We start from the raw sequence: 13651 nt of genomic DNA on the forward strand, positions 1-13651 counted from the left end.
TATGTTTAAGGTTCAACAGAACATTGACTGTTGTAAACCGTGAGACTGACTGACATGTTGCATACTGTCTTGTACTCCCAAAAGGGAGAAATAGTTTATATGAACCTTTCATCATGATTTGAATATACATTTTTGTAGTAATGTTTTTGACCAAAAAAGAAGCTAAAGGCAGTTGAAAGTGTGGAATCTTGACTCATTTGGTTTGAATCGGTAACAAAATCAGATCATTGTCATCGCATACTAGACAAATCAATGAGCCAGTCATGTGTCAACATATCTCATGTACGACACGAGCTTGCGCATACTTTTCAGGTCAATGTATGTCATGGAACTATGTGTGACAAGGGACGGGCAGGCTATAATAATCCACACCCACCCCTGGGCGTGAGAATCAAATCCTAACTCTCTCAAGCCAGTGCTCCTCAATAGAACCTCCCAATTCAAATTTTGGATTACAGTACTTTTCATTCCAATCAGGTAAGCCTAATGTTATACCAAAATGTGTTGTATTGCTAGTTTGTTCAATATCCACTTTGCCCATCTAATGTCTGCTTCACATTTATCTACAGCTTCAATTTAGAATTTGAGATATGACCTAAATTGTAATACATTTTAAAAGCTTATTTTAAATTTACACATGCTTATAGGGCATGCCAAAGTATTTTTTTCATGTTCATATGTTTCACAGGCGGTGGTATGCTTTTTTGGAGCAATTTTATGGAACAACAAAAGACAGGATCTTACATTCATAAAGATAACTTTCCAATACCTGAAACTTGAATATCACTTGCATCTGTCTAAGTAAGTGAAATTTGGGGTGCTTACAATAATCATTCAATGAATACTGACTAAAAAGCCATCTTTATGTGTTCCTTGATTCATTCTGATTACTTACTATTTGCTCTATTCTCTTTAGGAACGGACAGAACCTATTAAACTACGGTCTATCTACTGTACTTGTGAGACCTTCAGTACTCTTTGGGAAATTATCTGCACCATCTCAGTCATGGCTGGAGTGAAGCCCACAGACTTGGCCCCTACAGCTGCTGTTAAGTTCTTTGGCGCTGGAACTGCAGCCTGTTTTGCTGACCTGATCACCTTCCCTTTGGACACAGCTAAAGTTAGGCTGCAGGTGAGAGCGTGCACATGCTTTACATACAGTACAGTGATATTTGCAACCATGATTATGCTTAAAAAGTAAGTAATGGTTTCTGTTCCATTATCTTCACTAGTTTACTATTTAGAACGATGAAATGTATTGGACATGTACTCTTAAGTGGTATGTTAGTATGGCCATTGCAATGTAGCCATGTTCTACATAATGATTATGTAAAGGTATTCTGTCTTGATTGAATTGTGTCACTAGGATTACTTTCAATACAAAGATGAATTAACACTTGTGTTTGTCTGTCTTAGATCCAGGGCGAGTCCAAGTCCTCTGAAGGGAAGATGGTGGTGAAGTACAGAGGTGTGTTTGGCACCATCAACACCATGGTGAAGACAGAGGGGCCCAGGAGCCTCTACAATGGCCTGGTGGCAGGTCTCCAGAGACAGATGAGCTTTGCCTCGGTCCGCATCGGCCTCTATGACTCCATGAAGCAGTTCTACACCCGGGGAACAGACAGTACGTAACCTAACAGACATGTTCAGTCTATTTATCTTTCAAATACATTTCTGTCTGATTTAGTGCAAGTAGAATATCATGAATGTGGCTGGGTGTTTTGACTGCATCTCTCATCCTCGCTACTCCTCTCTACTCTCATAGATGCAGGCATTGGGAGTCGGCTGATGGCAGGCTGTACGACCGGGGCCATGGCAGTAGCCTTTGCTCAGCCAACAGATGTGGTGAAAGTGCGGTTCCAGGCTCAAGTCAGGGGAGCAGAAGCGGAGGGGGTGAAGAGATATAGTGGCACCATGGATGCCTATAGGACCATCGCCAGGACTGAGGGCATCAGAGGGCTCTGGAAAGGTAGGCCTAATGCAGTCTGAATTTCAGTCCAATTAGGAACATTTGCTTTACATGCATAAAAGATCGAATCCCCAAGCTGACAAGGTAAAAATCTGTCATTCTGCCCCTGAACAAGGCAGTTAACCCACTGTTCTTAACTGACTTGCCTAGTTAAATAAAGATAAAAGATGATTCCGTAATTGTAATTACCAGTTTCATTCATCATTTTTCTTTCAGGTTGTGGCCCAAACATAACTCGTAACGCCATAGTGAATTGTTCGGAGCTGGTGACTTATGACATCATCAAGGAAATGATCCTGCAGTATAACATCATGACTGGTAAGCAGGCATGTGATTTGTTTTACATCACATAGGGTACATATGAATCGTTTCAAGTACTTCAAAGTGTTTTGTTGTTTTTTCAGATAACCTGCCCTGCCATTTCACAGCAGCCTTCAGTGCTGGTTTCATCACCACTATTGTGGCATCTCCTGTAGATGTAGTGAAGACCCGGTTCATGAACTCTTCAGCTGGAAAATACAACAGTGCTATTAACTGTGCTGTTACGATGATGAGAAATGAGGGACCCAAAGCCTTCTATAAAGGGTGTGTAGTAATCAAAAGCCATTTCTAAATTCCAATTGCTTTCAAATCATCTTTGGCTGAATCAAGATACCTAGATATGAACAGTGAATTAAGCAAATCGTTCTGCTTGGTTAAATAGTCTGATTCTCCTTCCCCTCCAGGTTCATGCCTTCTTTTCTTCGCCTTGGCTCCTGGAACATCGTAATGTTTGTCACATATGAGCAAATCAAGAAACACGTGATGAGAGCACAGCAGTCCTGGGAGTCTCCTATCTGATCTGTCTCATCCTGACTGACTGTGTGGATTTCTCCTACTCACTATGATGTTCAAGCCATGACCTCCTGTATAGGCAGAGCACATTTTCATCTAAAGGAGGAACCACACAAGTATTAGCCTGGTCCCTGATATGTTTGAGTGACAAGGAGCTGGCATGATAGCACGAACAGACTGACACTCAAGCTACGAGTCTGACTTCTGTACAGGAAAGTACGATGTGTGACCCAACGTGTCTCCATGATGCCTTGTCCCAGACAGCGAGACCATGGGCCACACAGAGACTATTGATACAACTTTGTGACTCAATAATGGAATGATAGTGGTTTATCTAACTTGCGTTTAGGTTAGGGATACTGTATTATGCTTCCTCGCTGGTCGATAAGGTGCATAATGTGACCTTCAAATGTTATTTAAGTTGTGTTATTTATAATAACTATTTGTAACGAATGAGAACTTTACCTCCAAATATCCATGATCCTGGTGGTTTTGGATTCATAAATAATCCAACATTCTAGTAAGCAATGCAATTTAATGGTTATTACCTTTTAGATAAGGAGGTGGTACTGTGCATTTTACAACTATGTGAAGTTGTTTGATATTTTATTACTGCTGATATGCAGTAACTGCAATTTTGGACCAAGCCTTGAAGAGTCCAAAATAATTATGAATATAGGATTTCCTAAATATGTTATTTATTATGTCCTGTTATGCTATTTTAGAAGTAAAATATTATTTTTTCATTAGTAAAAGAACTGAATTTCAGAATGGCTGTCTGTGGTAGCCTTTTCCTGCTTAGTGTTCAGAGGTGCGTCACAAATGACACCGTATTACCTATTCAAATTACTTTTTGTAACATACTTAGTCTACACCTATTGTTTACTAACAGTAAAATGCTTACTTATGGGTCCCTTTCCAACGATGCAGAGTAAAAATAGAAATAGTGACGAGGAATTAATACACAGTGAATAACAAGTAAAAAATAAATATCATGGCTATATAGAGGGTGTACCAGTAAGCACTTCTTTTGACCAGGGTCCATGGGGAATAGGGTGCCATTTGGAATGCAGCCCACAGGTGCTTGTTAGTTTGAGAACGTTCACAGAACTAGGTTAGCCAAAGCTGCCCCACATGTATTCGTACAGAATTAAACCCCGCTAAGAGTCACCCAATACATACTATACCAACGGAGGGTGACACAGATACTCCATAATTCCAATACACATAGGTAGTTGTTCTAGGAAGGAAATATAAACACCCTCATCAAGATGTATTCCAGAGTGATAGCCTTATTTGGTATTGCTGTGCATTGAAGAGGGTCCTTTCAGATACCTTTCAGTGATGGGATAGTGTCATTAAATCCAAACTCCTTTAGTAATTGTGATCATTTGTGGCCTGCAAATTGTATAGTACTCACCTATTGATATAAAATAACTGGAGCCCATTGACTTCAACCAATAAAGGAGAGACACAGAGTTGACAGATGAGAAAATATCCCAATTAGAGTCGCTTAGGACAATAGGGGCTGCTGACATAGTTGTAACAGAAGTAAGCTGTCTGACAAAGGCCTTCACATCCACTGCATGTAACGCGGGTCGTATAAAGGGGACCAAGGTGCAGCGTGTAGAGTGCTCATATTTACTTTTAATGAATATACTTAAACAAAACGACCGACAGCAGTTCCGTCAGGTGACATACACTAAATAGAAAACAAAACCCAGGAAGAAAACCCCTACTTAAATATGATCTCCAATCAGAGGCAACGAGGATCAGCTGCCTCCAATTGGAGATTAACCGAAACAACCCCAACATAGATATAGAAAAACTAGAACTTAAACATAGAAATAGAAAACATAGAACAACACAAAACACACCCTGACCTACTCTACTATAGAAAATGACATCTTACTAGGGTCAGGACGTGACACTGCATCACTAATGAGCTCCTGTAAACTCACTGGCCTCTCTCTGACAGCTAACTAGTGCAGTGAGCTTGATTAGGCTAGATGGCAGTCTGGCTAACCTTATGGCTGATCAGGCGAATCCTTGGTCTGGTGATCCACATAACTGGGGGAACAAACGACAACCACTGAGTACGGTAGGCAGAGTGTTAGTCATTCAATGGAATCAGGCAACTATGCTTTCAGTATGAATTTTAGGAACAATGAATCAACATTGGTTTTGGATGTAATAAAAATTATAGAGAAAGTGTGATTTAGAGGCTTGAAAAAGCTTGCAGTTTGACAGTTCCAGACGTGGTCCTTGGCTGACCTTAGCAGGAGTCTCTGTGGAGAGAGGATGATCTGAGCTATCAAGTGTAGCTAGGTGAAGAGTTTAAGTACACCTTGTGACCTACTGCACTGAGGCACAGTGAGTTCAGGGGTTTCCTACCCCAAGAAAGCATTGATGCCTACAGTATGATGTTACAATGACATGTTTTAGGGGAGCCTGGATATAAAACAAAACCCACAAGGTGTTGTCTTTATTCACCCTTCTTAATCAACTTGTTTCAACTATGTGGTGCTATTTTACAGACAATCATAAAGTACATAAATTCATTATAGTCCAAAGAGTAACAGTTGCCCTTTCTATCCAACAGTGTCAATGTGGCAGTGGGTCCTGCTGATGATGTCTAGGCTATATGTTGTTGAGTCGCTGCAGACGTACAGGTCTGGCTGGCCAACTGGGAGCATGACCCTTTCCATACACTCTAAGGCCTACAGGCTGGCCAGTGTCAAAAGGCAAGGCTGTAGGCCTCAGGTTTAGCAATGTTGATGTGGTCACTCAGGGGCGGTTGATATGGACCCATCCGGCAGTGGACTGGAGCAGAGCTGAAGGAGTGGTAGACGTTAAGCAGAATAATAGCAGAGGTGAGACCATAGAAAACATGGCAAATATTAGGAGGGGGGCTCAGGGGGAAGTCAACTGATGGAGGCTCCCTACTATTGTGATTCTCAGTGGGCCTTTGGGGTTTCTGTTCCGGCTTGATGAACCAGACGGACATGGTAGACCTTACAAGATCTTTGACAGGACTCCACAAAATTCTCCAGGGATATTCTCCCATCTGTGAATTTCTGTGAGAGAGCCTTTAAGATAGAAAGACACAACATGTTGGTATAGTCTACTATTACACTCAAAGAGGATAGGAATATGATAGCTTAATTTATCATTTGTGTTACACAATTATTCCAGCCTTACTGCACATTATTCTTCAGAGTGAGCTAGCTTCTTCAGGAGAAGCCACTGGACCATGTGAAGGCTATGTTTCTCTAGCAAAACTACTTGAAAGGCTACAGTATATTTGTATAATAAAAGGGGCATAATAAACACGGTTTTGACTAACTGACAAAATTGCAGAAGCAGTTGGAGAGAATGACAAGCATTCTGGAACTTTAATGTTCCCTAAAATAATATATAAAAAAATGTGACATTCAAACTCACCAAGCTGGTTATGTTTGGCTTGGATGATATTGGTAAGTTTCTCCAGTTCCTGGTACTTCTTAGCTAACCATAGTTTACCAGTGCTGAGATCTGGCTCATGAAAGAGACTGGTCTCTGCCAATCTACTGTTGGAGACCAACACAGTCTCCTTTGCCCCCTGAAGCCCCTGAAACTGGACAGGATAATGACATTCCCCCCCAAAAATGTTTGTCATATCTTACTAATGACCCTAATAATACCCTGCATTCGGTCATATTTTACAGGAACTAATAAATAGATTGCAATATTTGCTGACCCTCAAAATATACCCATTCTAAAGTGAATAAAAAGTTGCATCACTAAAAAACAAGAAACAAAACGCTCTTTATACACAGTAACATCAAACGGTGTGTAAGATTTTCAGTAAATAAAGGGAAAATACCTTTTGGCTGAATCTGATGATCTGCCTAATTTATTCCTCATCCTGCAGAAGCTCCCGAAATTCAACAGTCCTCAAAACCCTTAATTGGTCAGATACTGACTTTGAGTCGCAATGCCTAGGCATCATGTCCAAGCAGCATACTTTTTATCTGGAAATTATCCTTTATTTGGTCCCCATGGTGCGCATCGGGTAATTAATTACGTATGATCATCACCCTAGTAACTCGTAATGACATGACAGTGTCATTATCTTCACCATAAAACTGCAGTTTGCCCTTCCAATGAAGAGCAACGTAGACCACGCTCTAAAATAAAGATGGAAAGTGTCGTCCTCTGCTGTAGGTTTTGAGAAGCACACGCGTTTCTGAGATGATATTGAGTATTGTATTACTGGTATATCGCGGGAGGGTCGTCACTAGTTACCACAGTCACAAAGTCATAAACCCCGCCTATTTCTACAGGGGGAGCTTTCAGACTCGCTCTAAAGGCGTCAGGGCCAATCAGAACACTCCGTTTCCTTTATGGTCCATGCTATGGGGATGTCCCTACCTCACTGAAGTTGATACCACCCTACATCTCACTGCTGGCTTGCCTCTGAAGCTAAGCCGGGTGTGTCCAGGTCAGTCCCTGGATGGGAGACCAGATGGTGTTGGAGGGCTGTTAGGAGACACTCTTTTCTCTGAAGAAAAATAAGATCCCAATGCCCCAGGGCAGTGATTGGGTACATTTCTCTGTGTAGGGTCTTTCGGATGGGACGCTGAACAGGTGTCCTGACTCTCTGTGGTCACTAAATATCCTATGGCACTTATCGTAAGAGTAGGGGTGTTAACCCTGGTGTCCTGGCTAAATTCCCAATCTGGCCCTAGTGGCCACCTAATAATCCCCAGCTTCCAATTGTCTCATTCATCTCGTCTCCCCTGTAATTATTCCCCAGGTCATTGCTTTAAATGACAATGTTTTCTCAGTCAACATACCTTGTTAAATAAAAATACAATTTAAATGGTTTAGGGTTGGGGTAGCTGTGAAAGTGATACAAATAGTAGAATAATACCATATTTGGACTAGATAATGCTAAACAAGGTTGGAATGTTGTTATATAAATTCAACAAAAGACAATTAGTTCATTTGGCACATAAAAAGTCGAAATCATTTGAAATCGCACTGTGGATGTATTATACATTAGAATTGCATTGGGGGCATACTTATATGCACTGTACAGCCTTACCTATGGATCTTGGGTCCATAAATTGGGGTATCAGCGTACTCGGTGACACCAACAAACTACAATTCTGAAGAGTTTTCAAAAAACGTGTATATGAGTTGACAGAAAATAAAGTACTTGTCCGAGAGCATTCTGACGGGTTGCATCACCGCCTGGTATGGCAACTGCTCGGCCGCCGACCGCAAGGCTACAGAGGGTAGTGCGTACGGCCCACTACATCACAGGGGCCAAGCTTCCTGCCATCCAGGACCTCTATACCAGGCGGTGTCAGAGGAAGGCCCTAAATATTGTCAAATAATCCAGCCGCCCTAGTCATAGACTTTTCTCTCTGCTACCGCACGGCAAGCGGTACCGGAGTGCCAATTCTAGGTCCAAGATGCTTCTAAACTCCTACTACCACCAAGCCATAAGACTCCAGAACATCTAATCAAATGGCCACCCCAGACTAGACTATTCTCTCTGCTACCGCACGGCAAGCGGTACCGGAGCGTCAAGTTAGGTCCAAGATTCTTCTAAACAGCTTCTACCCCCAAGCCATAAGACTCATGAACATCTAATCAAATGGCTACCCAGACTATTTGCATTGCCCCCCCCCCCCCCCTTTTATGCTGCTGCTACTACTCTCTGTTATCTAGGCATAGTCACTTTAATAGCTCTACGTACATGTACATATTACATATTACCTCAATTACCTCGACTAACCGGTGCCCCCGCACATTGACTCTGTACCGGTACCCCATGTATATAGCCTCGCTATTGTTATTTTACAGCTGCTCTTTAATTATTTTATTTCTTACTTTTTTTAGGTATTTTTCATGAAACTGCATTGTTGGCTAAGGGCTTGTAAGTAAGCATTTCACTGTAAGGTCTACACCTGTTGTATTCGACGCATGTGACAAATACCATTTGATTTGATTTGTTTAGAAAGATCTAGATGAGTGGTCATTTTATGATATGCCTGTTCTTTTAAATACAGTGTTTATGTTCATAAGCACATCTTAGGACACTTTTTAACAGGTATTTTCCTAACAGTATGTCATTTCTTACAGTATTTGTCAGGGGTGGCTAACCCTGCTCTCAGAGCCACAGCATGAGCAGGCTTTTGTTCAATCCCCATTCTACCACACCTGTTTTAATAATCAATTGCTCAACATGACCAAGAGTAGTAGAATCAGGGGTGGTCGGACTGGTCTGCAACAAAATTCTGAACAGCCTGTGGTTCAAGCCCTGTCTACGCAGGGGGATTTTGAATTTGAAGACCCTTTTAAGTATCCCAAAAATATATGACAAAATTATTTGATGAAAAAATTTTTTGGGCCTTACTGCTATTAGCCCATACAACACATTAAATAACAGATTCACTACATAGAACAACAGATAGTACCCCAAAAAATCAAAAGGAAGTTTGTTCTGAAGTGTCTGTCCTATATCTGAGATATACAGTATATACAGCAGGAAGCTTGGCCCCGGTGATGTACTGGGCCATACGCACAACCCTCTGTAGTGCCGTGCGGTCGTAGGCCGAGCAGTTACCATACCAGGCAGTGATGCAACCAGTCAGGATGCACTCGATGGTGCAGCTGTAGAACCTTTTGAGGATCTGAGGACCCATGCCAAATCTTTTTAGTCTCCTGAGGGGGAATAGGTTTTGTTGTGCCCTCTTCGTGACTGTCTTGGTGTGACTGGACCATGTTAGTTTGTTGGTGATGTGGACACCAAGGAACTTGAAGCTCTCAACCTGCTCCACTGCAGCCCCGTCGATGAGAATGGGGGAACGCTCGGTCCTCTTTTTCCTGTAGACCACAATCATCTCCTTTGTCTTGATCACGTTGAGTGAGAGGTTGTTGTCCTGGCACCACACGGCCAGGTCTCTGATCTCCTCCCTGTAGGCTGGCTTGTTGTTGTCGGTTATCAGGCTTACCACTGTTATGTCATAGGCAAACTTAATGATGGTGTTGGAGTACAGGAGTACAGGGAGTACAGGAGGGGACTGAGCACGCACCCCTGAGGGGCCCCAGTGTTGATGATCAGAGTGGCGGATGTGTTGTTACCTACCCTTGCCACCTGGGGGCGGCCCATCAGGAAGTCCAGGATCCAGTTGCAGAGGGAGGTGTTTAGTCCCAGGGCTGTTAGCTTATTGATGAGCTTTGAGGGCACTATGGTGTTGAACGCTGAACTATAGTCAATGAATAGCATTCTCACATAGGTGTTCCTTTTGTCCAGGTGGGAAAGGGAAGCGTGGAGTGCAATAGAGATTGCATCATCTGTGGATCTGTTGGGGCGGTATGCAAATTGGAGTGGGTCTAGGGTTTCTGGGATATTGGTGTTGATGTGAGCCATGATCAGCCTTTCAAAGCACTTCATGGCTACAGACGGGAGTGCTACGGGTAGGTAGTCAATTAGGCAGGTTACCTTAGTGTTCTTGGGCACAGGCACTATGGTGGTCTGCTTAAAACATGTTGGTATTACAGACTCGGACAGGGAGAGGTTAAAAATGTCAGTGAAGACCTATGCCAGTTGGTCAGCGCATGCTTGCAGTAAACATCCTGGTAACACGTCTGGCCCTGCGGCCTTGTGAATGTTGACCTGTTTAAAGGTCTACCTCACATCGGCTGCTGAGAGCGTGATCACACAGTCTTCTGGAACAGCTGGTGCTCTCATGCATGTCTCAGTGTTATTTGCCTCGAAGCAAGCATAGAAGTTATTTAGCTCGTCTGGTAGGCTCGTGTCACTGGGCAGCTCTCGGCTGTGCTTCCCTTTGAAGTCTGTAATGGTTTGCAAGCCCTGCCACATCCGACGAGCGCCAGAGCCGGTGTTGTACGATTCAATCTTAGTCCTGTATTGACGCTTTGCCTGTTTAGTGGTTCTTCGGAGGGCATAGCGGGATTTCTTTTAAGCTTCCGGGTTAGAGTCCCGTTCCTTTAAAACAGCAGCTCTAGCCTTTAGCTCAGTGCGGACGTTGCCTGTAATCCGTGGATTCTGGTTGGGGTATGTATGTATGTGGAGACAACGTCATCGGGGGATTTTTTTATGATGCTAATTCGATTTCCGACCGGTCGTGGACATCAGTGGCGATTGTAGCATGTAAATCTTGGTGGGGCCCAAAAAATAAAAGTGGGATGCATGCCAGCAAAGCCACTACACAACACAACACTAAACATTACATTAATTGCACTATAACGGTGACAAAAGGTGCCACAAACTGTTAAGGTCTACATAAAGCTGTCCCGAAGCAGTTCCAACATCTTACCACTGCTACACCTGGCTATCAGCGGAGCCTTGTCTGGCAGCGAAACAGTTCACTCAGCCTCATTTATTGACTTTAAAAGAAACATAGCTAATATGGCTGACTTGCTTAAAAAAATGTGGTTTCTAATGACAGTTGAGTTGTTCAAACTATGGCATAAGGGGAAGACAAGCGGATAAGAGGCAATCCATAATTTCGATTAAGACATTAATGAGCGAGCTAGGACGGACGTAGTCAATATAACTATTTGTTTAGCACTTTTGAAATGTACAGCGACAGAATTCAGAACATGGGCCGTTCTTACAGTGTTCTCCCTGTATACCAAGTCAGAACCATAGTGTTACGGCTGTCGAAAGGAGGGGACCAAAGCGCAGCGTGGTGAGTGTTCATGATAATATTTTTATAATGCGAAACACTTTAACAAAAGAAACAAAATGAAAGCCAACAGTTCTGTCAGGTCACATAATACGTACATCTACGTACTTATCAGGTATGAAGGTAAGACCCAGATGCAGACAACGTCGAATTAACAATGGTTTAATAATCCAACAGGGGCAGGCAATAGACAGGTCAAGGTAGGCAGGGGTCAGTAAACCAGAGGTGGGGCAATGGTACTGGACGGCAGACAGGCTCAGGGTAGGCAGAGGTCAATAATCCAGAGGTGGGGCAAAAGTACAGGTCGGCAGGCAGGCTCAGGGTAAGGGGCAGGGGCAGGCAGAGTGGTCAGGCAGGCGGGCTTAGAATCAGGACAGAAAAGGGTAAAAACCAGGAGGGCAAGAAAAAGAGAGACTGGGAAAAGCAGGTGCTGAGACAAAAACGCTGGTTGACGACAAACAAGATGAACTGGCAACAGACAAACAGAGAACACAGGTATAAATACACAGGGGATAATGGGGAAGATGGGCGACACCTGGAGGGGGGTGGAGACAGTCACAAAGGCAGGTGAAACAGAACAGGGTTTAACATTACTGCAAAAACACTATACACAGTATTGCCTAAACCAGTTCAGTTAAGATAAGCTAACTAATAATAATACATGTAAATAGCTATATCTTAAATTGTTGCAAAATGTGACTGGGATTGTTGGAAATGAACTCTAGTTTGATATGTTGCTGTCACAGCAAGTTATTAAATCTTATTATTGCAAACCTCACCGCTCAGGCTGTGTCGATCAGAGAAATGGTGACAGGAGAATGCATCCACATCGGTCTCTGGATTAATGACATACGACTGTGAGACAAATGGGGCGGCAGGTAGTGGTTAGAGCGTTGGGCTAGTAACCGAAAGGTTGCTGGATCGAATCCCCGAGCTGACAAGGTAAATATCTGTCGTTCTGCCCCTGAGCAAGGCAGTTAACCCACTGTTCCTTGGGTGCCGTGGATGTCAATTAAGGCAGCCCCAAGCACCTCTCTGATTCAGAGGGGTTGGGTTAAATGCGGAAGACACATTTCAGTTGAAGGCATTCAGTTGTACAACTGACTAGGTATCCCAACTTCCCAATGGCAGGGTTTTCCGCAGCCTGATCTTATAGACATAGTAAATGAGAATCCGGGACACTCAAATTAGTATGATACGTCATGTTTGGTATGGTTACATACGACAAAAGGTTACTTAAGGGATGGTCGGGGTGGATGGGTAGGCGTATAACGCAAACGTCTAGCAACCCAAAGGTTGCGTGTTTGAATCTCATCACGGACAACTAGCATTTGAGCTAATTAGCAACTTTACAACTCTACTTATTACGTTTGAGCTACTTTGCAACTACTTAGCATGTTAGCCAACACTTCCCCTAACCCTTTAACCTAACTCCTAACTTTAACCCCTAACCCCTAATGTTAGCCACCTAGCTAAAATTAGCCACAATCATGTGTGACACCTGGGTGAACCACATATCGTATCACAGTCATATCAAGTATATTTTCCCTCAATTAAGTAGTTATCAGCAAAGTCAGTTCATCTGCCTTTGTAGATACTGTAGACTATGTGATTAACATTGCATTGGCTGTGAGGGTGATAATTCAAGTATTTAGGAATAGGTTATACCTGAATTTTTTGGGGGGCATAAACTGGATTGATTGCAATTATCCAATAGCTTTTATTTTGTATTTCAAATATTTTGTTACAATTGTATTGTTTTGTATTAGAAGTCATCCAAACAAGCAATATCTTCAACAATTTCTGGTTGATTGGTATTCTATGTTCAGTGTTGGAAAATTCTCTCCAGGGGTTTTATGTAACACTTGAGCCAATTTGCTCTGAGGGAAACAGCAAGCTTAAGAACTTCCTTGGGCACTCAGCTTGGCAAACTCCCATTATGTCTATAGCATTGTCCATTGAGAAATCACAGACAGATTAGGTTGTTCCACCACCACTGGTCCTCCTTCCCTTCCAGTGGTTTTCCTAACATCAATCTCCTGTCTCCATTAGATCTAACTGTTTCCTGGCCGTAACTCCTAGTCCGTGTCCCAAATTGTACCATATTCCCTATATAGTGCACTACTTTTAACCAGAGCCC

General features: G+C 42.8%; 1 protein-coding gene and 1 long non-coding RNA gene across 3 annotated transcripts; one reads left to right on the forward strand and one right to left on the reverse strand.

The window, feature by feature from the left end:
• The first annotated feature begins 163 nt into the window (after positions 1-163).
• Positions 164-3571, forward strand: LOC106581201 (mitochondrial uncoupling protein 2). 2 transcript variants are annotated; one of them, XM_014163102.1, is made up of 8 exons: positions 164-477; positions 689-801; positions 917-1132; positions 1417-1624; positions 1766-1969; positions 2186-2287; positions 2374-2554; positions 2695-3571. In XM_014163102.1, exons 3-8 carry the CDS (start codon positions 1007-1009, stop codon positions 2807-2809), a joined length of 936 nt encoding a protein of 311 aa, XP_014018577.1. In that variant the 5' UTR covers positions 164-477; positions 689-801; positions 917-1006; the 3' UTR covers positions 2810-3571. The 2 variants fall into 2 exon arrangements, with proteins under 2 accessions (XP_014018577.1, XP_045559722.1); XM_045703766.1 differs by having other exon boundaries at positions 164-801.
• A 1044-nt stretch (positions 3572-4615) lies between these two features.
• LOC106581087 (uncharacterized) lies at positions 4616-6934 on the reverse strand. The gene is made up of 3 exons (XR_001323014.2): positions 6669-6934; positions 5750-5892; positions 4616-5637 (listed from the first exon to the last, which is right to left on the reverse strand). It is a non-coding gene; the product is annotated as an uncharacterized lncRNA (long non-coding RNA).
• Positions 6935-13651: the final 6717 nt, after the last annotated feature.

The sequence above is a fragment of the Salmo salar genome, chromosome ssa20 (genome assembly GCF_905237065.1).
Source record: "Salmo salar chromosome ssa20, Ssal_v3.1, whole genome shotgun sequence".
NCBI lineage: Eukaryota > Metazoa > Chordata > Actinopteri > Salmoniformes > Salmonidae > Salmo > Salmo salar.

Excerpts from the sequence above, each read along its gene's own strand:
- LOC106581201 (XM_045703766.1), top strand. The coding sequence starts at position 1,007 with ATGGCTGGAGTGAAGCCCACAGACTTGGCCCCTACAGCTGCTGTTAAG. Across the intron at positions 1,133-1,416 it reads CAGCTAAAGTTAGGCTGCAG|ATCCAGGGCGAGTCCAAGTC; the intron begins GTGAGAGCGTGC and ends TGTCTGTCTTAG. Across the intron at positions 2,288-2,373 it reads GCAGTATAACATCATGACTG|ATAACCTGCCCTGCCATTTC; the intron begins GTAAGCAGGCAT and ends TTGTTTTTTCAG.